This window comes from Oncorhynchus keta, chromosome 2 (genome assembly GCF_023373465.1).
Source record: "Oncorhynchus keta strain PuntledgeMale-10-30-2019 chromosome 2, Oket_V2, whole genome shotgun sequence".
Classification (NCBI taxonomy): domain Eukaryota; kingdom Metazoa; phylum Chordata; class Actinopteri; order Salmoniformes; family Salmonidae; genus Oncorhynchus; species Oncorhynchus keta.
Window position 1 is genome coordinate 60489352 of NC_068422.1, and position 27304 is coordinate 60516655.

The following is a 27304-nucleotide window of genomic DNA, read 5'->3' on the forward strand; positions in this document are numbered from 1 at the left end:
CTACAGCATTAACATCTATATTTGGGAAGGGAAAAACAAACAATTACTCTGATTAAAACAGAATGATTCTGGACACTCTCCCAAGTCCCCACAATGCAGACAAGTTTTAAATTAGCACTGAATTTTCTAGCCACAAGCATAAACTAGCTAGCTGGGGAAGGATCATTAGGATGACTGACTGAACTGACTGAACCCAATCTGTTCGTCCCTGCTCAACTCTCACTGCGTGAAATACATCATCAATTTTGTGAACAAGGTGTGTCTGTATATCCGCGCCCAATTCAACCTAGACTAACTGAAAGTAACAAAACATGTGGCCGTTATAGTGCCACCGTGTGGTTGATATGAATGTTCTTGAGTCTTGAGAAGGGTTGCAAAGGGACAAAATATTACGGGAAACCAGTATAGTATAGTTTACCAGTATACAACTACAATGTTGATTTCATTCAAGGATTATATGTAATCTATCACAAAACAGACTATTACAGGTGTCTGCAAATATCTTTGGCCCTCTGTGTGGCCTTATCACCTGTGAAATATATGAAGTAATGATGATTTTTTTTTATAGAACGACAAAGCTGTAAAACATTATCTAAACCATCAACTTAGTGAATATATAATAATATATATATAAACCATTGGTGTTTAATATGAGTGTTTCCCTTTTGTTATATACTTGTATATATTTTTCACTGAAGCTGGAGACTCATATCTCCCTCACTAGCTTTAAGTACCAGCTGTCAGAGCAGCTCACAGATCACTGCACCTGTACATAGCCCATCTGTAAACAGCCCATCCAACTACCTCATTCCCATACTGTATTTATTTATTTATCTTGCTCCTTTGCACCCCAGTACTTCTACTTGCACATTAATCTTCTGCACATCTACCATTCCAGTGTTTAATTGCTATATTGTAATTTACTTCGCCACCATGGCCTATTTATTGCCTTACCTCTCTTATCTTACCTCATTTGCACATGCTGTATATAGACTTTTTGTTTTCTTTTTTTTCTAATGTATTATTGACTGTATGTTTTGTTAATTCCATGTGTAACTCCGTGTTGTTGTATGTGTCGAACTGCTGTGATTTATCTTGGCCAGGTCGCAGTTGTAAATGAGAACTAGTTCTCAACTAGCCTACCTGGTTAAATAAAGTTGAAATAAATAAATAAAATTACTATGTCAATATGTACACTATATATAGAAAAGTATATGGACACTGCTTCAAATTAGTGGATTCGGCTTTTTCAGCCACACCGGTTGCTGACAGGTGTATAAAATCAATAGCCATCCAATCTTCATAGACAAGCATTGGAAGTAGAATGGCCTTACTGAAGAGCTCAGTGACTTTCAAAATGGCACCGTCATAAGATGCCACCTTTCGAAAAAGTCAGTTTTTCAAATTTATGCCATGCTAGAGCTGCACCGGTCAAATGTCAGTGGCGTTATTGTGAAGTGAAAACGTCTAGGAGCAACAACGTCTCAGCCGCAAAGTGGTAGGCCTCACAAACTCACAGAATAGGACCGCCGAGTGCTGAAAATCGTCTGTCCTCAGTTGCAACACTCACTACCGAGTTCCAAACTGCCTCTGGAAGCAATGTCAGCACAAGAACTGTTCATCAGAGCTTCTGGGTTTCCATGGCCGAGCAGCCGCATACAAGCCTAAGATCACTATGTGCAATGCCAAGCGTCGGCTGAAAGTGTGAAAAGCTCGCTGTCATTGTACTCTGGAGCAGTGGAAACGCGTTCTCTGGAGTGATGAATCACGCTTCACTGTCTGGTAGTCTGACGGACGAATCTGGGTTTGGCAGATGCCAGGAGAACGCTACCTGCCCGGATGCATAGTGCCAACTGTAAAGTTTGGGGGATGTGGTATAATGGTCTGGGGCTGTTTTCCATGGTTAGGGATAGGCTCCTTAGTTCCAGGGAAGGGAAATCTTAACACAACAGAGCATACATAGCAACGATAAAAACATTCCCTAACCAGAAACCGTGGATTGATGGCAGCATTCGCGTGAAACTGAAAGCGCGAACCACTGCTTTTAATCAGGGCAAGGTGTCTGGCAACATGACCGAATACAAACAGTGCAGCTATTCCCTCCGCAAGGCTATTAAACAAGCTAAGCGTCAGTACAGAGACAAAGTAGAATGTCAATTCAACGGCTCAGACACAAGAGGCATGTGGCAGGGTCTACAGTCAATCACGGACTACAAGAAGAAACCCAGCCCAGTCACGGACCAGGATGTCTTGCTCCCAGGCAGACTAAATAACTTTTTTGCCCGCTTTGAGGACAATACAGTGCCACCTACACGGCCTGCAACGAAAACATGCGGTCTCTCCTTCACTGCAGCCGAGGTGAGTAAGACATTTAAACGTGTTAACCCTCGCAAGGCTGCAGGCCCAGACGGCATCCCCAGCCGCGCCCTCAGAGCATGCGCAGACCAGCTGCTCGCCGGTGTGCTTACGGACATATTCATTCAATCCCTATACCAGTCTGCTGTTCCCACATGCTCCAAGAGGGCCACCATTGTTCCTGTTCCCAAGAAAGCTAAGGTAACTGAGCTAAACGACTACTGCCCCGTAGCACTCACTTCCGTCATCATGAAGTGCTTTGAGAGACTAGTCAAGGACCATATCACCTCCATCCTACCTGACACCCTAGACCCACTCCAATTTGCTTACCGCCCAAATAGGTCCACAGACGATGCAATCTCAACCACACTGCACACTGCCCTAACCCACCTGGACAAGAGGAATACCTATGTGAGAATGCTGTTCATCGACTACAGCTCGGCATTCAACACCATAGTACCCTCCAAGCTCGTCATCAAGCTCGAGACCCTGGGTCTCGACCCTGCCCTGTGCAACTGGGTACTGGACTTCCTGACCTGGCCGCCCCCAGGTGGTGAGGGTAGGCAACAACATCTCCTCCCCGCTGATCCTCAACACGGGGGCCCCACAAGGGTGCGTTCTGAGCCCTCTCCTGTACTCCCTGTTCACCCACGACTGCGTGGCCACGCACGCCTCCAACTCAATCATCAAGTTTGCAGACGACACAACAGTGGTAGGCTTGATTACCAACAACGACGAGACGGCCTACAGGGAGGAGTTGAGGGCCCTCGGAGTGTGGTGTCAGGAAAATAACCTCACACTCAACGTCAACAAAACTAAGGAGATGATTGTGGACTTCAGGAAACAGCAGAGGGAACACCCCCCTATCCACATCGATGGAACAGTAGTGGAGAGGGTAGCAAGTTTGAAGTTCCTCGGCATACACATCACAGACAAACTGAATTGGTCCACTCACACTGACAGCGTCGTGAAGAAGGCGCAGCAGCGCCTCTTCAACCTCAGGAGGTTGAAGAAATTCGGCTTGTCACCAAAAGCACTCACAAACTTCTACAGATGCACAATCGAAAGCATCCTGGCGGGCTGTATCACCGCCTGGTACGGAAACTGCTCCGCCCTCAACCGTAAGGCTCTCCAGAGGGTAGTGAGGTCTGCACAACACATCACCGGGGGCAAACTACCTGCCCTCCAGGACACCTACACCACCCGATGTTACAGGAATGCCATAAAGATCATCAAGGACATCAACCACCCGAACCACTGCCTGTTCACCCCGCTATCATCCAGAAGGCGAGGTCAGTACAGGTGCATCAAAGCTGGGACCGAGAGACTGAAAAACAGCTTCTATCTCAAGGCCATCAGACTGTTAAACAGCCACCACTAACATTGAGTGGCTGCTGCCAACACACTGTCATTGACACTGACCCAACTCCAGCCACTTTAATAATGGGAATTGATGGGAAATGATGTAAATATATCACTAGCCACTTTAAACAATGCTACCTTATATAATGTTACTTACCCTACATTATTCATCTCATATGCATACGTATATACTGTACTCTATATCATCGACTGCATCCTTATGTAATACATGTATCACTAGCCACTTTAACTATGCCACTTTGTTTACTTTGTCTACATACTCATGTCATATGTATATACTGTACACGATACCATCTACTGTATGCTGCTCTGTACCATCACCAATTCATATATCCTTATGTACATATTCTTTATCCCCTTACACTGTGTATAAGACAGTAGTTTTGGAATTGTTAGTTAGATTACTTGTTGGTTATCACTGCATTGTCGGAACTAGAAGCACAAGCATTTCGCTACACTCGCATTAACATCTGCTAACCATGTGTATGTGACAAATAAAATTTGATTTGATTTGATTTAACAATGAATTTCTATTCGATTCTGTGCTTCCAACTTTGTGGCAACAGTTTGGGGAAGGTCCTTTCATGTTTCAGCATGACAATTCCCCCGTACACAAAGTGCGGTCCATACAGAAATGGTTTGTCGAGATCGGTGTGGAAGAACTTGACTGGCCTGCACAGAGCCCTGACCTCAACCCCCTCGAACACCTTTGGGATGAATTGGAACGGCGACTGCGAGTCAGGCCTAATCGCCCAACACCAGTGCCCGACCTCACTAATGTTCTTGTGGCTGAATGGAAGCAAGTGCCCGCAGCAATGTTCCAACATCTATTGGAAAACCTTCCTGGAAGAGCGCAGGCTTTTATAGCAGCACAGGGGGGACCAACCCCATATTAATGCCCATGATCTTGGAATGAGATGTTCAACATCATCTAACTGGTGGCAGTTGTGAAAAAAGTCAGTAGTTGGAAGAGTTGTAGAGTTTACTGAAAATAATGCCATTTTTGATTAGATCCTTTTTTCATTAATTAGGCTATTTTTCTCTTGAACCATATGGACTATCTAATATAAACTCATGGACAATATGGACACAGATACACTACCGGTCAAAAGTTTTAGAACACCTACTCATTCAAGGATTTTCCTTTATTTGGACTATTTTCTACATTGTACAATAATTGTGAAGACATCAAAACTATGAAATAACACATATGGAATCATGTAGCAACCAAAAAAGTGTTAAACAAATCACAATACATTTTATATTTGAGATTCTTCAAATAGCCACCCTTTGCCTTGATGACATCTTCGCACACTCTTTTGATTTTGATTTGTTTAACAATTTTTTGGTTATTACATGTTATTTCATAGTTTTGATGTCGTCACTATTATTCTTCAATATAGAAAATATAAAAAATAAAGAAAAACCCTTGAAAGAGTAAGTGTTCTAAAACTTTTGACCAATAGTGTATAAAAAAAGACAAAAGTTACCATAGATTGTCATAGATTCTGTTAATTGCCCAAATTATTGAAGACTCCGGTTACTTTGGTAAATTACCGTTAGCTTTAGTCAATAGCGGCCATATTGTTTTAATTACTAGTCTGGAACATATTACGTTGAGCCCTTCGTGCAAGTTTTGTGCAGATCAATCATTCGGTGCTAGAGGAGTAGCGTTTTTAATGTTTTTCAGAACATTCAAAATGGTGGAAAATCCATCATGGTGGACCTTATGGATCGCTGAGGCAAATATTTTACTTGTGAGGAGAGGGACCTACAGTATGTAGCGAATTTCATGACATTATGCCAAACAGAGTGAGGAGCGTGACCTTTCAAAGTTGTCATTTTCAATCGCTTGTTATGGCACTACCATCTGGCCAACCACTGTCATTTTGTAAATGTCGGACCTCTATGGCAAGACATCATTCACCCAAGTTTCGTCAAAATCGGTCCAGTGATGTCTGAGATATACCGTGTGACGTACGCACGTACACACACGTACGGACAGAGAAAGATTCATAGTCCCCTTCCTGATTTAATCCAGGGGGACCATAATATTTTGAATGTCTTACCTGCATATCTGCACTTCATACCCCAGGTGCATTGGCTGCAGAGGGGCAGTGCCAGGCTGGAAGTCACTGACGTTGAAGTAGGACAGAGTGTGGTTGACAAAGCCGTGCATGGAGCCATCAGGGCTGTACATGTACTGGTAGACTAGTCGAGGGATGAAGTCGGACGTAAAGGAAATGACAAACGCCTGGAGAGAGCAGACAGAGGAGAGGGGAGAGGTGTGATGACCAAAATTATCTTCAAATGTCAACATTGTATAATCTTGACGACAGACCTGGAAATAATGAGCACTTTAAATGTTTTTATTCATGTGAAGGTATGTACTTACATTGACAATGACTGCTACTTTGCTGAGCCCTCTCAGAAGATTATACCAGATGCCTGAGAGAAGAAATAAGATATAGAGATTTGCCCGAAACACCAATAACTGGGTAGACAAGGGGGCTTTATATGTACCTACTTTACTTAAACATGGCAGATGCAATGGTTTATTAATTGGTTGAAAAAATGTATTTTGGTCACACCATAAATGTGCACCACCAGAAAAACATTGGCAAAAATAAACGTGTATCCCATTGATAGTCACTGAATGGATATAATGATAAAGTGTTTTAACGATCATTAGATTTGACTAGATTATTGTAGTATAAAAATGTATCGCATTCAAACCAAATAGCCACAGTATTTGGTCAAAGTCAGAGACTGACTCAATGATGTAATCACACAAACATGACCAAAACATTTGTGAGGGACCTGTGTTTTCAGATGGGAAATTCCTGCTACCTATTTCAATTTGGTATCTATCATGTAGGGCCAATTCTGGGAATCTCCAATTAAGTCAAATTCAATTTGAAAAGTGGAAGAAACTAGGTCAAAATGTTCCCTTTATTATAACATCAATAGACCTGTGCTGTTAAAGTGTGGAGATGGAAACCTACCAATGTCTTTTGCTCTGGCTGCGATGGGCCGCCTGACCTCTGTCACAAACTTCTTAGCATCCAGACGGATCTCGATGATGTTGTTGAGCAGAGCAAAGAGTGGTGCCAAGGGAAAGGAGGCCACAAACAGGGTCACCATGCCAAACTGGATGACTGCAGGGTTAAAAAAAACAACAGATATATTCAAATGGACATTAATGACCACAAGGAAATCAACACAAAGCATGCTGGGTTGATTAAGTCTCAAATGAGATAACTGGAGCACAAGTATAGAGGGAAGTGGAAAGAGGAGCACACGCCGTTAATAGTCTACTTCTAATACCGTACTACGCAATATATGCATTTCCATTTTTTTCCTCCATTTGAAATACACAGTACACACTACAAGGAGAACACATGAGAGATGAACATGTCTAAGCAAAAAGTAATGAGATGGTGGAATGAGGGCTTGCCATGTTTCTGCACTTGCTTTCGGATGGCCACAGTCTGAAACTTTACTGAAATGTACTGGGTAAAACTTCCAGAGATCCAATCAAAAAAAACGTTTTATTTTTTTAAATGTGCCCACTTCACACTCTGAATGGGTTCAAACACTCTGGCCTTTTGTGCCTGCATCCATATATTAATCCTAGCTGGTTTTCAGTTGAGTACCCTTGAAAAAGCCACTTAAACAGGCATGCCTAAAAACCTAAAGATGGACTGAATCTTTGAGTCGGTGTAGATAGGACTGCTATGCAACAACAATATGACTGTGCTTCTATAGCTGCTACCCAGCGATTTCTAGTCGATAAAGTTGTACAGTATAACTAGTAGAAATAACAACTAGACATATTGAACTAACCCTGGAATCATCACCATAACCCTTATTTATGGCTTCTGTGTATCAGGGTATGGTCTGGTGTGCCAGGGTATGGTCATGGAACTGCATTATCAACACTTTAGTTAAAAAATACTGTGAATTAATTCCATACAGTAATTATTCATGGTTTATCCACTGCGCGGATCGTGAGAGGGAGCAGTAATATTTCTTATGACGGATATGGTGTGGGAAAAGGAAAGGGAAAGGGTATACCGAGTCAGTTTTTACAACTGAAACGTCTTCCGCATTGCCTTAATCGACCGTGGAACAATGGGTTAACTGCCTTTCTCAGGGGCATAACGACAGATTTTTTACCTTGTCAACTCAGGGATTCGATCCAGCAACCTTTTGGTTACTGGCCCAACGCTCCTGGTATACAGTAAGTAATGTAGTAGTATCAGTATGTTATGGCACAGATGTACAGACGTTTGAGGTTTCCCCCCATTCTTCGTCTTACACAGTGTATTTTCAATGTACATGCTGTAGGGATTGTCCAGTTATTCAGTCTGATGCTGCAAGGAAAGAAGCCGCTGATAAAGATATCTAAGGACTAAAGTCAAAATCAGGTCAACTAAATCCACTTGTGCTGATTACGTGAGCATTATAGACAGAATGGTTCTCTGCTTCTCCACTGAGGATTATCTCATGCAGAGAATATGCATTTTTAGAGAGGGTTCCACATCGGAGGTTTGACAACTAATCAGGATCTAATACCGTGAGCGGCATGAAGTAAAATGTCTTATCGTTAAATCAAATGTCACGCTTTACGGCGTAAAGAGAAGTGGTTACTGAGGATAACATTTTCTGGCTTGCTAATTCCAGCAATCAGTGACATTTATAAAAGTTGCCAGTTTCATACAAACATGGTTGTATCGTCCCTGCCTAAAAAAAACCCCCACAAAAAACCTGACCTCAATAGCAAGAGCTTAAAAAGATAAAAAATGATTGATAACTAATGTACACGCTACATTAGTTGACTAATTATGTATGTCGTGCACAGTACATTAGAAGTAATTCATTGGCAGTAATTTGTTGACCGTAAAAGGGAAAAGCCAATCAGACATGCTTATCACACCCCTAGAATGAAATAGTATATCTATGATCTCTATGATCCTTTGCACCAAATCTCTACTCACGGCACACTGCAGTAGTTAATTTTCCTCCTGTCTCATGTGATAAGGAGAATTTGGAATAGGGTGGCCTGAGGGCGGCTGATCGTCAGTAAGCTGTCGGGAGCTTTACTGGGCAGACTGACATATGACTCACTCATCTCCATGTACTCTGGGCTGAGGCCCACGAAGGGACCCAGGAAGTGGTCCTTCTCATGACGCTGTAGGGTCATGTTATAGTCCTCCTGCTGCTGAGAGTCCATGTCAGACTTCCGACGCCTGATCAGCTTCTTTATTTTACTGTAGCAAGCAGAGAAAAGAAATGGTAGCAATATGAGTCTAGCCCTGAGCATATTTATTTTAGTGCTTGTGTGCTAGCGCGTGTGTGTGTGTGAGTGGGTGTGGTGTGTGTGAGTAGGTGTGTGATTATGTCCTAGTTTCATCCAGACAGTATGGTACCTGCTCTGTACTGTACTTACGGGATGCCGATTTCAAACAGGTTGTTCTGGATGAGCTGTTTGCCCAGCATGGTGATACAGAGCTGAATACACAGCTCCATCAAGCAACCTGCGTGGGCACACTGGCGTACAGACGAGACAGCAGTCAACCCAGTCAGACACACAGATAACAGAGGTAATCTCCATCTAACAGACTGGAAGGGCTAGCCTATAATTGTTACACTTCTGCTTTCTCTGATAGGTTGGTTAGCTTTGATGTTATCTACCATGCCAATTGTCTTTAGGATAGGGCTCAAGGGCACCAGGCCTGGAACCTACACAACTGCCCTGGGATACCTATAGAGGATCTTGCCCCTGTTACTTTGTAAATAAGGGAGGGTTATAACCATTAATGCATGTGGTAATATGTCCATTGATTATCCAGCACTGAATCATGAAGCATTTTGACTTATTTTGGTCAACATTTAAAGGCATTCTGACATCTTCAATGTTTAAAGATAAACAAAGATGAATACAGTTGATTACCTCCTCCATCCTGTATGACCCGATAACATACACATAGTCCCCAGGACGCCCAACCATTCTGTGGACGTACAGGTTGAAAAAAGGTAACATTCATTGGCCACTATCCTTAAAGAGGTGTAAATCACAATAAAAAAAAACAAATGATTAAACATAATCAGGTTTTATGGTGAAAGTGTATCAACGGCGGATATCTGCTAAGATGTTTGAGTTGTGGAGAAGCTTATTAGCCAAATAGAGTAGAAGAGAGTTCAACCTGCCCCTGAAGAAGGCCAGGTAGACGATGGGGGAGAAGGCGTTGGCAAACTTCAGAACAAAGGTCTTGATTATCAGCCTCTCCTCAAAACTCTTGTCAGTCTTTGGCACCTCTGAGAATACAAAACAAAATTAGTTTATATCACCTGATTGATACAAAATTGAAGAAGATTCAGTGATCAAGGGGGTTATAATCCAGAACGGTAGCTTTTGTAGCTGACACCGAAAAGTAGTTGAGAAAAGTAGTTATAGATAGACTGCAGGGTCTAATACACAGGGTGAGCTTTGCTAACATGGTACAGTTGTGTGATCACAGCATCCTGGTCATAGTTGAGGGACTAACCAAGAAGAGTGAGCCAGCGAGCTAAGGCACCGTAGACCTCATCCATGATGATGATAATCACCAGGTTGATGACTGCAGCGGTGCCCTTGACAGTTGCCCGGATGTTGGTGCGAGCCGCGGGATTGGAGCTCATGTGTAAGGCCGCCTTAATGGAGATTCTGTACAGGATGACCCCGAACACTACGGCAAAGGTCACACCAACCTGCAGAGGAGATAAGAGAACACAAACTTCGAGTTCATGAGCTGTTTAAGACCAGCACCACACCCTGATAAGGTATATATATATTTTATCTTAATCATTTTACAAATCAACTTTCACCAGTTGAATGTAAACACAAATAAAATACATTTTTGTATTACAATTACAGTGCCCCACCTCTTCAAGGAATACCTAGGATAGGGTAAGTAATCCTTCTCACCCCCCTAAAAGATTTAGATGCACTATTGTAAAGTGGCTGTTCCACTGGATGTCATAAGGTGTATGCACCAATTTGTAAGTCGCTCTGGATAAGAGCGTCTGCTAAATGACTTAAATGTAAATGTAAAATGTACAATGTTTCTGAAATATTGTGTTAGAATATGCTAATTATATATCTAATTAAATATGCACATATTTGCATACCATTCAAATTCATTTTTCTGGACACTGGATGATGTCAGCCTAAATAATTTCATTTTGTCAAGACACTCCAGGACTGGACTTGTCCAGAGCAGATTGTGGATCATATTTATTTTCAGCTTTCAATCTGTGAAATACTAAAGAATTATCACTGAATTATCACAGTGAATTATTGTAATGTTTGTTAATGAGTCAATTAATCCCATAAGGCATGGGTTGCCAACTGGAGATTTGACACAAAAATACATTTAATTCATTACAGTGCCTTCGGAAAATATTCAGATCCTTTGACTTTTCTGCGTTACAGCCTTATTCTAAAATGGATTAAATAAATAAAAATCCTCAGCAATCTGCACACAATATCTCACAATGACAAAGTGAAAACAGGTTGAGAGATTTTGAAAGTATTTAGAACCTTTGCTATGAGACTAGAAATTGAGCTCAGCTGCATCCTGTTTCCATTGATCATCCTTGAGATGTTTCTACAACTTAATTGGATTCCACCTGATGAACATTTTTATTAATTGGACATGATTTGGAAAGGCACACACCTGTCTATATAAGGTCCCACAGTTGACAGTGCATGTCTGAGCAAAAACCAAGCCATGAGGTTGAAGGAATTGTCCATAGAGCTCTGAGACAGGATTGTGTCGAGGCAATGATCTGGGAAAGGGTACCAAAACATTTCTGAAGCATTGAAGGTCCCAAGAACACATTGGCCTCCATAATTATTAAATGGAAGAAGTTTGGAACCGCCAAGATTCTTCCTAAAGCTGGCAGCCCGGACAAACCGAGTAATCGGGGGGAAAGGGCCTTGGTCAGGGAGGTGACCAAGAACCAGATGGTCACTCTGACAGAGCTCTAGAGTTCCTCTGTGGAGATGGGACAACCTTCCAGAAAGACAACCATTTCTGCAGCACTCCACTAATTAGGCCTATTTGGTAGAGCAGCCAGACCTCATTAAAATGCACATGACTGCCCGCTTGGAGTTTGCCAAACAGCACCTAAAGGATCTCAGACCATGAGAAACAAGATTCTTTGGTCTGATGAAGCCAAGATTCAACTCATTGGCCTGAATGCCAAGCGTCACGTCTGGAGGAAACCTGACACTATCCCTATAGTGAAGCATGGTGGAGGCAGCATCATGCTGTGGGGATGTTTTTCTGCTGCAGGGACTGGGAAACTAGTCAGGATCAAGGCAAAGATGAACAGAGCAAAGTACAGAGATATCCTTGATGAAAACCTGCTTCAGAGAGTTCAGGACCTCAGACTGAGGCGAATGTTCACCTTCCAACAGGACAACGACCCTAAGCACTCAGCCAAGATTAACGCAGGAGTGGCATTGGGACAAGTCTCTGAATGTCCTTGAGTGGCCCAGCCAGAGCCCGGACTTGAACCCAATCCAACATCTCTGGAAAGACCTAAAAATATCTGTGCAGCAACGCTCCCCATCCAACCTGACAGAGCTTGAGAGGATCTGCAAACAGGACTGGGAAAAAACACCCCAAATACAGGTGTTCCAAGCTTGTAGCTTCATACCCAATGGACTCGAGGCTGTAATCGCTGCCTAAGGTGCTTCAACAAAGTACTGAGTAAAGGGTCTGAATACTTATGTAAATGTGATATCAGTTTTTTATTTTTAATAAATTAACACATATTTATGCCCCAGAATCTCCCATAAATGTTTAATCGGGTTGAGATCTGGTGACTGAGACGGCCATGGCATACATCGTTTTCATGATCAACAAACCATTGTGACCACTCGTGCCCTGTGGATGAGGGAATTGTCATACTATGGGGGCATAGCTATGGTAGCCAAAATAATACATGACCCTAAGCATGATGGGATTGCTGTCACGTCCTGACCTTAGTTCCTTTTTTATGTCTCTATTTTCTTGGGGGGAGGCACACGGGGAGATTGGCAAAGTCAGGTAGGAGACCTGAGCCAACTCCCTGTGCTTACAGAGGTGAGAGAGTGACCGGGCAGGCACCGTGTTATGCGGTGAGGCGCACGGTGTCCCCAGTGCACACGCATAGCTCGGTGCGCTACATCGCAGCTCCGTGAATCGGCCGGGCTCGAGTGGGCATCAAGCCAGGAGGGATGAAGCCGGCTCAGCGCATCTGGTCTCCAGTGCGTCTCCTCGGCCCGGGTCATATGGCACCAGCCATACGCAAGGTGTCCCCGGTTCGCCAGCACAGCCCAGTGCGGTCTGTTCCAACCCGCCGCACTTGCCGGGCTACAGGGGGTATCCAGCCAGGACAGGTTGTGCAGGCTCGTTGCTCGACCTCCAGTGCGCCTCCACGGCCCAGTCCATTCGGTGCCTCCTCCACGCGCCAGGCCTCCTGTAAGTCTACCCTGTCTCTCCGTCTCCTCCCTCCAGGTTCTCCCTCCTGTCTGTCAGGAGCTGCCGGAGCCGCCCGTCAGTCAGGAGCTGCCGGAGCCGCCCGTCAGTCAGGAGCTGCCGGAGCCGCCCGTCAGTCAGGAGCTGCCTGAGCCACCCGTCAGTCAGGAGCTGCCAGAGCCGCCCGTCTGTCTGGAGCTGCCAGAGCCGCCCTTCACTCCCGTCTGTCCGGAGCTGCCAGAGCCGCCCGTCTCGCAGGAGCTGCCAGAGCCGCCCGTCAGTCCGGAGCTGCCCGTCAGTCCGGAGCTGCCGGAGCCTCCCGTCTGTCAGGAGCTTCCAAAGCCGCCCGTCAGTCAGGAGCTGCCAGAGCCGCCCGTCTGTCCAGACCTGCCAGAATCGCACGTCTGTCCGGAGCTGCCAGAGCCGCCCGCCTGTCCGGAGCTGCCAGAGCCGCCCGTCTGTCCAGAGCTGCCAGAGCCGCCCGCCTGTCCGGAGCTGCCAGAGCCGCCCGTCTGTCCGGAGCTGCCAGAGCTGCCCGTCTGTCTGGAGATGCCAGAGCCGCCCGTCAGTTCGGAGCTGCCAGAGCCGCCCGTCAGTTCGGAGCTGCCAGAGCCGCCCGTCAGTCCGGAGCCGCCAGAGCCGCCCGTCACTCCGGAACCGCCCGTCACTCCGGAGCCGCCAGAGCCGCCTTTCACTCCGGCGCCACCAGAGTCTCCCTCCTATTCGGGGCCCGCGGTAAGGGTCCCCAGTCCGAGGTCGGCGGCGAGGGTCGCCACTCCAGAGGCGCCACATAAGTGGGCCAAGACTAAGGTGGAGTGGGGTCTACGTTTTATGTCTCTATTTTTGGTTTGGTCAGGGCGTGAGTTGGGGTGGGTATTCTATGGTTTTGTTCTATGTTTTGTATTTCTGTGTTTCGCCTGGTATGGTTCCCAATCAGAGGCAGCTGTCTATCATTGTCTCTGAGAACCATACTTAGGTAGCCTGTTCCCACCTGTGTTTGTGGGTAGTTATTTTCCGTTTCAGTGTTTTCACCATACGGGACTGTTTCGGTTTTCCTTTATTCTCTTGTTCGTTTGTATTCAGTGTTCAGTTTATTAAAGGTTTCATGAACACGTACCACGCTGCGCTTTGGTCTACTCCTTCTTCCACCAATGAAAACCGTTACAACTGCTTAATTAACTCAGAAATCACATCTGTGAGGAAGCATCTGCTTTCAATATATTTTGTATCCCTCATTTACTCAAGTGTTTCCACTATTCTGGCAGTTACACGTAGGCCTAATTTTGTGTGTGTGTGTCTGCAGAAGATCTGCATTGCTTTCAATTGCTAGACTAGTGACGTCCCTGTATCTAATACCAGAGACTAACAAGCCATGTGGGCCCTGGGCACATCAACTTACCATAATAAGCATTGTGAAAATTCCTGTCATATATGCTGGTGCACGGTCTGTACATGTCAGTTTCACTTTTTTTTCCTGAAACAGAGTAATTAATACATAATCAAGTGAGAAATAAGAACAAACATAAAGGAGCAAACAAGCAGTAGTATCTATCTGACAGCGATCGTGACCTCAGCAGTGATTGCTTACGCTGACGCAGCCATTTTCAAACAAGTCTGAGAGACTCTCGCCCCGAGCTGACTGACGTCGCTCCAATCAAGCACACATAATGGGAGCTCCCGGACACGAAACTGTGCAGTCAAATCACATCTTAATGTGTATTAAAAAAAAGAGGGTCAGCGACATCAGACCCTGTTTCCAGAGGAGCAAGGGAAAGTAATGACCCCTTCGAGGTCTGATGAGAAAGGAGCTGACATGCCTGAGCTGCAGTTTTGCTGCTAAACAGAGAAAGCCAGACATAAACAACCACCCTGGCATGTGTTGATATCCAACATGTGCTAACTGTTGTTATGCAGCCGTACATAGAGACAGCAAAGGCTGTTCATCTTACGATAGACTGCAGAGCATCCAAGACTAATAAAAGAGTTGATAGCTATATCTGAGGGAGGGGGTATGGGTTGTGGACAACTCCAGGATACGCCATATTTTACAGCCGAGGAGAAGTTGAGACGTGCATGTGGAGTACGTTGATAACTTTACAATGGCGGAGTTCACGCGAGAACAAAAAGTGGAGGCGACGAATGCCATGTGTGTTTGCGAAAGGGAAATGTCGCCCAGAGGATAGAGAGAGGGGAGAAGCACTCTGTGTGCCTCTACTATGATGGTTCCAGTCCCCACCTCTGACACTATAAATCAAGCGCACCAGCGCAACAGACACTTGATGTAGCAAAATAATAGACAGAGAAACACTGAACACATGCATAATCTTCAATCGTTGATTTATTCTATGCACGGACGCATACATAGAATAAATAAATCATTGAATAATATTGATAGTGTGTTGTTGAACAGCCCACCAAGAGGCATAGGAAAAGGCTTACTTTGGGAGACATATCCTGTTTCTTCAGGGTCTTCTGCATGACTTGGATCTCATACTCAGCCCTATGGTGGCCCTGCGGGGACAGATACCCATGAATCAACATCCAGCGATATCACCTTAGCGGAATCAACCCATTATCCTCAAGATGGAGGAACTGACATCATCCAGGGTCAAATGGCGTTTTTACCAGTTGTCAAGTACATAGCAACACCCACACAGAAAACTCTTGTCATCTGCTAAGTGTTTCAGCTCAGTGCGGTGGGGAACACCACCAACTTTTCTAGCATACAGGAGGAAATGCATGACAGAACAATGTTAGGAGTACCGTGTCTGTTAGAGGGGATGCAGGTTTTACAAAATGGGTTTGGCATTCATGCATTTGGAAACGTTTACTTTACCCTCATTCTGATAAGGACACCTATTAGAATACCTCTACAAGTTATATTAATTATCTTGCCTGTCTACTTAACAACCTTACCCCCATCTACCAGTAAACCTAAACAGTCATTGCAGTCATTTCATGTTAAACAGAAGCAAGCCCATATCTGTGTGAGCAGACAGAAACAGAGAAGGTAAAGCAAGTGTCTTTTTTTTAAAACCATCACTGACATGCAAAGAGCCAAAGGAGAACCACAGCAGTCAGCCATGAAGCACAGTTTACCAGATACCCTGGTGGTAAGGCAGGTATAAGGGAAACAATTGCTACCATCAGGAGGTGCTGCCTAGTGCCTAAATGTTAAAAAAAGATGAGCACAGGGGATGTTAAGAAGCACCTTAGTGTGTGAGTGAGTGAGTGAGTGAGTGAGTGAGTGAGTGAGTGAGTGAGTGAGTGAGTGAGTGAGTGAGTGAGTGAGGGGTGGGGGTAATAAACGTGGTACATTCTGCCTCAAGACCTAGTCAATGTTGCGGTATTGTCTTGATCTTTTCTCCTATTTCTTGAGTTTTATTTGTTATTTTATCTATGTTATTACTTTCATCACTACACTGTTGGGAAAGAGCTCACAACTCAGCGTTTCACTGTACTGTTTTACACCTGTTGTATCCTGTCCACGTGGTGAGTAAACTTTGAAAGTTGGTGGCCAGATTGCCATTAGGCTACTCCCACCCCTCACCCCTCAAAGTGGCAAATAAGGGACTGTTTGATAGGGGGTCATATAAACAATGCCTTATTCTTTTTTACAGGTAACATAGCATGAATTCTTTCTGAAATAGATAAGAGTGTTAGAGTGAAGGAGAGTGATATAAACCTTGTTGGGGGAAGTTGGTTAATATTGAGTAACAGCATCTGCAGAGAAAGCTGGTAGAAAATGAAGTTCATAAATAAATAAAATCAATTTCAAACCTTGTGCATCTGCTTCAGGAACCACCATAATATAAAACATAAAAAACATGATTAAGAGGAGAAATCATTTTTCAATGTTTATTGTATCAGATGTTCTTGTCCAAATTGGCCAAACAGGTTCCAAAACAAGGGCATAGGCTCACCTCTTCCTCTTCAAAGCCAGTCAAATCCCAGATGTAATTGAGTCTCATTTGCCTTCTCTTCCAGTGCTCCATGAACATGGCAGCTGGGAAACAAAACACAACCCATCCTTAAAATCAGTCCCTCCAGGATTTTGCAATCAAAATTTGTTTAGCAAAATCAACAATAGCCATCTTATTATGCGTAGTCTCGGGAAACCAGACACAAGGCAACAGTGTCCAGGGTCTGGTTTCAGTGATGGACTCTTTTGGCATAGAGGAACTATGTCTCTGCGTACATCACTACTCTATCCAGGGTGGGTCCTATTCAGACGGAAAACTCTCCCAACAAATCACGAGGCAGACAAGTCAGAACGTCGCGATTCGAAACAAAAGTTTGAAGGCAAAACCTTTGCAGTGGTTTTTAGTAAAAGGTAATTGATGCAAACTAGCCACTTGTGACATGCAATCATTAAAAAGAACCTCTGATCTCCATCTTGCTGGCTACTATTTTGTGTTTTATTAAAGTGTGACGACTGACGTCGGAAAGGTTGAAGTTCACCTATGCCCAGGGATCCCCTCCCAGGCAAACCGGCGGGCCAGGGACCCTCATCATACGTTAGCAAAAAAATGTAAAAATATGGCAACATATTAAAATGAATAGATTTGGTAGAGTTTTTTATTATTTTGACCTCCCAACATAATTGGAAGAGAAAGTGTAAACTAGCATAGCCCATTAGCTAGAAAGGTAACTCAAAACTCCTAAGAGCAGCTGTTTAAACAAAGGTTAGCCATGTGTTGGCAAAAATACATATCCACTACCAGGAGCCAGTGGCACTAGCCACACTGTAGCCTATTCAGTAAGAGAGATTCTCCTCGTTTCTCCTGTACTTATGTAATTCAAAATTCCTTTATTCTGTTGTTGCTAGCGATACACTGAGAGAAAAATGCAAATCCCCTGCAGTACCTCCACGGATCCCTGGTTGAATACCCCTGCTACTGTATATGCCAAAATAGTCCAACATTGAAACCAGACCCTAGGTCTAGTCACTGCCTAAGGTTTGGTTTTCGAGACTATTATGCAAGAGCTTGCAAATTTGACCAATTACTGCAATATTACCACATAAAACAGTCAAATAATTTCAGTTTTATTGCATTAGAACTGACAGATCCCTGCATAACAAAGAGGACTCGCAATGTCAACCAATCACGGCACATTTACCACATAACATGGTTCAAACAAACCGCACGTCAAACTTTTTCCTTCATCAGCCTATTTGTGACAAATTGGACAAAATCATTGCATAATGCAATGAACAATATTATAATTGCCTCAGTATAATCACGCATTTTTGCCCACAAGTTTTTTATTTTAAATTTTTAAATCCACGAAATCCTGGAGGGACTGCTTAATGACTACAGTACGAGAAAGACAGAGCAAAGTGAATGGACCAGGGTTTAAACGTCAAAATATAGTCCAAAAGATCAACATCTCTGAAACTCAAACAGGTTATGATCTTATCTCCTCTTAATATAGGAACCTACAATCCGAACCTTTACCACAATTTTAACTCAAAAGGCCGTCTTCTAATGGAAACTGACACTGGTCTCCCGTGGCCCTGCGCAGCCTGGTCTCATAGACTAGACGTAACATAGTAAATGTAAATCCAGGACACTCAAAGTAGTATTATATGTTTTGTTTGGTATGGTTACATAAGACAGATGGTTATTTTAAGGAAAAAATAATAGTAGGTTGGCTCTGAGATCAGGTTGCCCTGCAGGACTCTGCCTGGTCCTGTGGTCTGTAGCAGATGGCATTGTTTTATTGGCAGAAGATGAGAGAGAGAGAACATGGGAGGGATGGCTCACCCCAGAGGGCCATGAAGATGGAGAAGAAGACAGTGGCCGGGTTGTCAAAGAGATGGCTGGCCCTGGCCGTGCCGCATGCGGTCTTCAGCTTCCAGTAGCTGCAAGCGCGGTCACACAGTGGGCACATGGTGATGTTGTTTCTCGGATCACAAATCTCCATGCTGCGCGTGGGAGAAGAGCATTTGTGGAAAACCTCAGTAAAAGAGATCTAACCATAATGACCAGCATAAACTCAGTTACCAGTTTTAGAGGCTATAGAGTCCAACAGCAACGAGAAATGAACGAATGTAGTAGTGCACAAAAAAGACTAATCCTTGCATACCGCCAGTTTCCGCAAAGGTTGTTATTTAGCCAATTTTGAATTTGGCGGGAAAGTGTGTGCGTATCTCCACGCAAATCTCAGACCATGCGTATGCACAACTTCTAGTGGTTAATCAGCAGTATTGCAAGCAAATATTGTCATTTGGGGAAACGGAGGTGGTTGATGAACAGTAATTATAATAATGGTAGGCTAATAATAACACAGGTCTAATGATAAAATGGATGCATTTGCCGTCGGTAAGAAAATCACATAGCAGCATTTATTTACTGCTACACAACAAATATTAGGCTACCATTCCATCGCTCATTTAATAGACAGGCAGCCTATGACAGTATGGGTAGGCTACAGTATTGCTGTGCAATAGGAGCACGACATAATGGCCTATTTAATCTCAGAGCCTTATAACCAGGCAAGAGATCGAAACACAATCATGTTAAATGATAAACAAAATATTGAAAAACAACCCGTGTTTTGCATAGAAGTGCTGGCTGTAGGCAGCATTTACTTGAAATACCATTAACGCACAGACTCAAAATGAAAAGCAATAACAAAACATTACGACATATCTGCACGAGGCAACTGTCACAACACAGTGTTTAGCAACTCTTGGGTTTTTGATAAACCCTCACTAGTGCTTCCATGCCATTAGAAATCTAAACATGTTGGTTGTACGTGTAGTTATAAGTGACGTTGTTCATGGTTGTGGGTTTAATTGTAGTTGTGGGAGGTCAGTGTACCTGGGAATGTCATTGTCCACAGTGGCACAACCGTACAGGAACACTATGGCCCCCACTATGGCAGCAGGGATCAGCATCTGGGTGTAAACCCCCAGCCAGGCAAAGTACAGGCCAATCTTCTCCCCAAAGTACTTCCTGCAGGAGAGGAAGGGAAGCAGCATGTACATACATCAGGAATCAATTCAGATATGGTGATTAACTAACATTAACTCAAGCACATGATATAATGCTTTGTCTGTTTGATTGCTACAATAGAGTGCAGTATGTACTCTCTGCATTGTCATGTCCTAGAATTTAGAGCAGGATTCTCTCACCTGATTAACCCAATTGGTTGGTACTTGTAGAAGACACTGTAGCTTGCCCATTCATCATACAAGATCTGACAAGACAATAATGGGTAAAACAACATCTTTAATTAAACAAAATACTTAGAGGAAAATCCATGATGGAAAACAAAATTTAATTTAATTACTATTTAATCTAGCTTCTTATCTTACTTCCGAGACTCATTATAAAACAGAGGACAAGTCGGTTTGGGCTCATAGATGATTGAAATTCATCATGCAGATTATGCATTTAAAAAATGCTGATAGGAAACGGTCAGTCCCATCACAAAGCCCTTATGAAATATTGCGTGGCCATTACTAGTCACAGCTGCGCTGTGATCTCAATGCTATAATGGCAGCCTGAGTTTTGCCAAAGGCAAAGTACATTATGTCTGTGTGATTGAGTACATCTGTACACAGAATGTCACGACTCCCGCCGAATTTGGCGCCGCCACCGATCCCTTTTTCCTTTCGGTTAGTTTTGTCTCATGAGTTACACCTGTTCCTATTTTGTGTGTTCTTGATTCGCTTCCCTATTTAACGTGTGGAACCCGCAACCTTTGTTGTGCGGGATTACTTTGGTGTTCACGTTTGTGTCGTTGGTGTTGTTTGTGCTCCGGACCGTGTTACCCTGTGTTTTGGGTTGGTCAGTAGTTTGTGTCCTGTGTGTTTGGGCATTTACTTTTGGTGCTGGAATAAAGTGCATCTTTCCCCTGGAACTCTCTGCTCTCGGCGCCTGATTCCAATCTACACACCTAGTCAGCCGTGACACAGAATCAGAGCCATTAAGGTCCAAGGGCCGGTCGCATAAAACCCCTTAAGTTTATTTTCCCTTAAAGTTTCCTTAACTTTAGTCAGTTGCAGAATACATTTTAAAACCTCTTAAGGATCCGCCCCTTTAAAAAAACAAATGACATACCCAAATCAGGACCTGAAGCAAGGATATGCATATTCTTGATACCATTTGAAAGTAAACACTTTGAAGTTTGTTGAAATGTTAAATTACTATAGGAGATTATAACACATTTGATCTGGTAGAAGATAATACAAAGAAAAAAAACATGAATTCTTTGGTATTTTTTTGTACCATCATCTTTGAAATGCAAGAGAAAGGTCATAATGTTTTATGCCAGTCCAGGGGCAATTTAGATTTTTCCCACTAGATGGCAGGAGTGCATGTGCAAAGTTTTTTTTACTGATCCAATGAACCATTGCATTTCTGTTCAAAATTGTGTATCAAGACTGCCCCAAATGTGCCTAATTGGTTTATTAATACATTTTCAAGTTCATAACTGTGCATTCTCCTCAAACAATAGCATTAAAGCATTGGCCCAGCATCATCAGGGTTGGGGGAGGGTTTGGCCGGAGGGGCTTTCCTTGGCTCATCACGCTCTAGCGACTCCTTGTGGTGGGCCGGGAGCCTGCAGGCTGACCTTGGTCGCCAGTTGAACTGTGTTTCCTCCAACACATTGGTGCGGGTGTTAAGAAGCACGGTTTGGCGGGAGAACGCATGACTCGACCTTCGTCTCCCGAGTCCGTTGGGGAGTTGCAGCAATGAGCCAAAATCGGAATTGGGGAGAAAAAGTGGGCAATAAATAAACAAAACAGAAAAATAATAATGTGACTACTACAGAGCCTGAGATACTAGCTAGCTAACAGGACTACTATCTTGCTTGCTCACAAGACTAGCCAAGTTAGCCACGTTGTTGCTTGCATGCAATTGGCTATGGTCTTTGGGGTGACACTCAGTCTGGGAGACAGTGCTGCCTGTCAAGCATCATTCTGGGCTTGAATGCCCCACGATTTCAGTAGCCCTTAGCTCAAGGTAAGGAATATTTAGCTTGCTAACATTCTAACTTAAAAACTGATAATGAGCTCCAAACACAAATGAAAGCATGATGTTAACATGAAACGTACCATCCCTTAGTGTAGCAATCAATAAAAACGCATGCGCTGATCCACTGTGGACTCTGCCGCCTCAGCCACAGTGACAATCTATCATCTTTACGTCCACTCCTATTTATAGAGTTTATCTCGAGATCTTGACAAAACAACTTTTATGTCATGATCATAAGATAAATAAGTTGTGATCTCGATAACGAGGGAATTATTTTTGTCCTCTCTGGACTTTTGTACTTAAGGGAACCACTTAAGATGTTTTATGAAACCGGGCCCAGGATCAGCATCTAGGGACAGGGTGCTGTGGTCTGCGTCGTCTGACAGGTCAAGATCATCCTTGAGCATCAAATGTTATTTAGATGACTCTTATATTGCTACTCAGAAGTCGCTAGCGTGCATCTACATGAAATTATATAAGTACATTTCACTGTAAGTGAAGTACTCCTCTGCCTGTCAGACATGAGGTTTCACTAATAAAGTGCCATCGCTCTCAGGCAGGGAAATGGGCACACAGGGGTCATACCATCAGAGTCTCACAAAAAAAAAGTGTTTTACTGAACAGTGAACTGTAGTCCCAATGGCACAGCATCAAACCGAGCGTCAGTAGGTTACCATCCTCCACCCCAATGGCCCTGTCTGTTCCCAAACAGAGCTCCCACTTTGCAAGACAAATTAGTGATGCCTGTGACTCATCATAGACCAGCGTAACACAGGACTGGAAAAACAACAAACCATGGAACAACTCATAACAACATCACCTCTAAAATGTGATCATGCCATCATCTCAAGGACATAAGTCATTTCTGTGAGAGAGCACTCAATTTGCTCTGTGCACGGACTACAGAAGATGGGTGGGAAAAAACATACCACTGCCATACGGCAACTTAGATATTCTTTAGATTTTCTTTGCTTTGGGCTTAAATCGCTTAGATTCGACCAGACTGGTTGTCGTACAATGCTTGAGGATGGTGAAAAGGGAATAAGCCTGTTGCCGTGGTGACACTTTCAATACAGTGTAATTATTCTCTAAGCCAAATGGGTCTTTTCCTCTCCATCGTTGCTGAGGGCTTGCGTTTAGACAGTATTTTAATTCTGTGCTTGAACCTTTTCAATATGCTCTGTCGCTATCGACGAGACTGTCCTGTCCTCACAATAAAATGGTTTATGATAATCGCTAACAGTGACACAAAATAATGGATCAGTTGGTGATTTCATTGATTGCATATTGACATGACCGATGATTTGCTCGTCTCACCTTCCTGTCATTGGCCTCCGGCCCCATGCCGTCAACATCCCCCTGCAAGACACGTAATGACACAATGAGTGTTGTCTGGTCACAGAGCGCTTGACTTTGCATGGGTATTGATAATATGTGTAGTAATATACCCACATCGTGAAGAGGGTACGCAGCACTGTACACACCATTGCCAAGGAGACTGGTGATTCCTGTAAACGTCATTTTCAAGAGATTCCAAATTTGACTATCAAACAGAAGGCACACAAGAGCAGTAATATTCTACTACAGCATACTAGTGGTGTCTAGAAAGATAAGACAGGTGTAATTTACAACCCTAAAGGAAACAAATTCATTGTAATATCCACAAGAGAGAGAGGGGACATGGCTCGGCTTACCCATGGTGTATTTGGCTTTAATGCATCTTGTACGTTTCAACACTTCATAAACCTAAATGGGTAAATAACATAAATGTTTAAAAATAATAATACTACTTCCGCAATGTATTAAGATGATCTCAGGTAATAATCACATCCAAATAGGGCAGAAATCCTGTCTTGTGCCATGAATTTGTTCAGAAATGGACCTCAGCTCCTGGCCATTAATGAACCACTCATAATGCATTGATGGGCAAGTTGTTTTCAAACTTCATGGCTATCTCCAAAGTCATTTTAGCTCAGTATTGATGTTTCTGTTGAGCGGTAAAGTTCTACACCATCTCCACTGGGAGCAACATCCGCTGATTGAAAAAGAATCCAATGAAAAGTCAATCACATGAACAAAACAAATGCGTGTTTACTTGTGGTGTGAGGCGCTTTTTATTGACTTGCCCATCATTCAAGCAGATCTATAGTACTTACTATCGAGGCCCTGGTTTTGCTGTCGAAGAAAGACTCTCTGTCTGAGAGATCAAACCTGTTAATGCAGAAGACAGAGGAGCTTTCTGTCAGTGGTTTATTTCAAGAGCCATGTACTCAACCAGGGGAAACTATGTCCGTGTTCCGTGCAGACATGTCATATCAGATTTGTAGGTACGTGGACAGCGATGTTTTTTAACATTTTCTGGCCAAGATGTCCCACACACGTGCTGTCATTAGTTAGACCAGACAAACAATACAAGGTGGTTACAAGGGGAATATGGTTGCAACATGTATTGGTAGCTAGGGTTAGTCAGCAGCCTGGCCTACACAGTGTTCATTGAGAGTCAGGAGCTCAAAATAGCTTGTAACCTCTATGCCCACTCTCTTGAATAAAACCCAGCTTGTTTACTAGCCTCGCTCGAAACACATTCAAACACTGTGCTTTTTACAATACATAATATTCTAACATCCAAATGCGGATGAATTATTCCTTGAACATCAGATCTGTTTAAAAATAATATTGAATCGCAGAGTGGATCTCTTCCAAACAACATCTTTGTTCAGATTTTGTATCCGTTGATTTTGGGCCTGTTGATTTTGGGCCTGTTGATTGCACCTCTACATTATTACCGTCATGGCACAGTGGGGCCATTAACCATGTCAAAAATGACAAAGAGCTCGAGACACGGGCGAAGACTGCGGGGGTAGAAGAAGCATTTAAATTCCATTTATTTCAGCTCAGCCAGATCACATTATGGGGAAACGCACCTACTGAGATGAATAATTACAGGTAGCAAGCAGCCTGTATCATTCATACATAATCACATATTCTGCACATAAAAGCATCCAGCTCACTAATTACAATCTTTAACACTAAAACTGCTGGGCCTTGTGGGACCCCCCTTCAAGCAAATGAGCAGTCATTTTGACTGCGACATTCTTACAGTGTAATTCATATTTCATATATGCTATCGCAAAAAGTATCATTTGGTTGTGTTTATGAAGGTCTAAGGTAACAGAATAATCATTATTTTATTTCAAATAGCAATTGCATTTTCATTAGTTTATGTTAGTGTAGGCTAGACAGTATGTAAGGAAAATTACTTTAAAAAAACACAAACATTCAGGTGTTTAGTGGAGTGCCTTTGTTACAGCTATGAAACAGAAAGCATACAGTACGTCCATTGAACATGCTAACAGCTTCCTTTTATAATGACCCCCCCCCCCCCCACACACACACACACACACAGACACACACACACACAAAGTAGTACCCCAACCACCAAGGCGCGCAGTCAGCAAGACTCACAGTCTAATGATGAAAACATCAGTAGCCTAAACATCCTTATAAGTGTGCTCGATAAATAGTGAAAATCAGCACATATGCAATCATGGCATTATAAGAAGTGTCGATATGACAGTAGTGAAAAATAGTCAATTATTTATTCGCTGGATACCATGGGGAATTTGTTTGCATCTTTGTCATCAAAATGGAGGTAACGCATGATCTCTCTGAAGCAATCCCGTGACAAGTTTTCTCGAAATAAACGTATCCCATTCAAGTCTGACCAAATGCTCTCCATACACACACACACACACACGCTCTTTTCACCGAATACTCTACAGACATACCGGATTAAAATGAACACTTCCAGGTCATCAACAGACAGATCCAAGGAAGTGTCCTTACTCTGTAATGACATTTGGTGTTGATAATCTCCATGGAGCAGTGTCATTGGCAAGTTCTATCTAAATGGTGCCATCCCTTCTGCTCTCCTCTCTCACTGTTCCATTTGGTGGTGGTGGGGGGAACCTACGTAGTTCCCACCATTCTGGCTTTCTTTCTGCACTTAAGCCTAGAAGGTGTAGGTTATTCAGGCTGAGGCTCAGAATCCGAAGAATAATCATCATGATTCATTTCTTCCCCGCCATCTGAGTCATTTTCATTCGGATCTTGTAGCACCGCTAAGGCAACATGTGCATCCATTCATCTTGGTCTTCTTGCCATTGTAAATTACGCACGCGCTCACTATGTACACTATGTACACTATGTACTCCCCCAATTATTATTTTTTTTAAATGGCATGTCCTCGTATATAACTCCAGTTCTGTTTGTCATATTGAGATTCCAACAACGGCAGTGTGTTATATAGACCTATTTAGGAAAAATGTCAAGGACAGAGGCGGGCAAAACGGAAAAAATGGCAGAGTAATAATTGTTTTAAAACTTATGAGCAGTCAAAATGACTGCTTTAGCGGATCTAGTGTTAGTAACGCCACACACAACCTGTGCTGTAATGATTTAAATAGCTATACTGTGGCATTGTACCCATGTCTTGCATTGAAAATACATTTCTTTCTGATTGCAATAAACATTTCAAGCCACTTTGGATTTCTCACATGCATAGTACTGCAAGTATACCCATTAACCTTTGAGCTCTGCATCATTGATCACTTGTCAGAATGTATTTAATGTTCAATGATGAGACTAAACCCCTGAAGCAATGCCACAGGTCTCAGTGCTACTACTATACTCACAGGTGCTGCTTTTCCCTGGAGAAAGGGTGGGAGAGATGCTTCACATTTTGGGCTCTATTCGGCTCCACTTTAGGATGAAGTGGTGCAGTCACTTTGCGGATGAACAGATTGATCCTCTCCACCACATCACTTCCCTGTTTGACCTCGTACACCTGAAGGGAAAGGGGAAACAGGAAGAAAATATGTTGAGAAATGAGTGCATGAAAGGCTATCAGTTTCATTTTACTTGTTTGTTTTAACAATTTAGTCATTTAACAGACATTCTTATCCAGAGCGACTTACGATTCATGCCTTCATCTTATGATAGCTAGGTGAGACAACAACCCATCACAATCGTATCAAGGACATGTTCCCTCAACAATGTGTTTAT

The 27304-nt window shown here is 43.2% G+C and overlaps 1 protein-coding gene across 2 annotated transcripts in view; it reads right to left on the minus strand.

Moving 5' to 3' along the window:
* Window positions 1-27304, minus strand: part of LOC118358153 (anoctamin-1-like) — a 63569-nt gene that overhangs the window by 5331 nt on the left and 30934 nt on the right. For both annotated transcript variants that reach the window (XM_052480103.1, XM_052480102.1), the window contains exons 5-23: window positions 26935-27086; window positions 24397-24451; window positions 23935-23986; window positions 23693-23748; window positions 23558-23599; window positions 20392-20456; window positions 20078-20212; window positions 19019-19179; window positions 17174-17256; window positions 15690-15761; window positions 14650-14724; window positions 10290-10491; window positions 9948-10059; window positions 9695-9752; window positions 9191-9291; window positions 8869-9011; window positions 6744-6896; window positions 6134-6186; window positions 5808-5992 (exon numbers count right to left, since the gene is read on the minus strand). In XM_052480103.1, coding sequence (XP_052336063.1) covers window positions 5808-5992; window positions 6134-6186; window positions 6744-6896; window positions 8869-9011; window positions 9191-9291; window positions 9695-9752; window positions 9948-10059; window positions 10290-10491; window positions 14650-14724; window positions 15690-15761; window positions 17174-17256; window positions 19019-19179; window positions 20078-20212; window positions 20392-20456; window positions 23558-23599; window positions 23693-23748; window positions 23935-23986; window positions 24397-24451; window positions 26935-27086 — 1955 coding nt within the window. The remainder of the gene's footprint in view (window positions 1-5807; window positions 5993-6133; window positions 6187-6743; window positions 6897-8868; window positions 9012-9190; window positions 9292-9694; window positions 9753-9947; window positions 10060-10289; window positions 10492-14649; window positions 14725-15689; window positions 15762-17173; window positions 17257-19018; window positions 19180-20077; window positions 20213-20391; window positions 20457-23557; window positions 23600-23692; window positions 23749-23934; window positions 23987-24396; window positions 24452-26934; window positions 27087-27304) is intronic.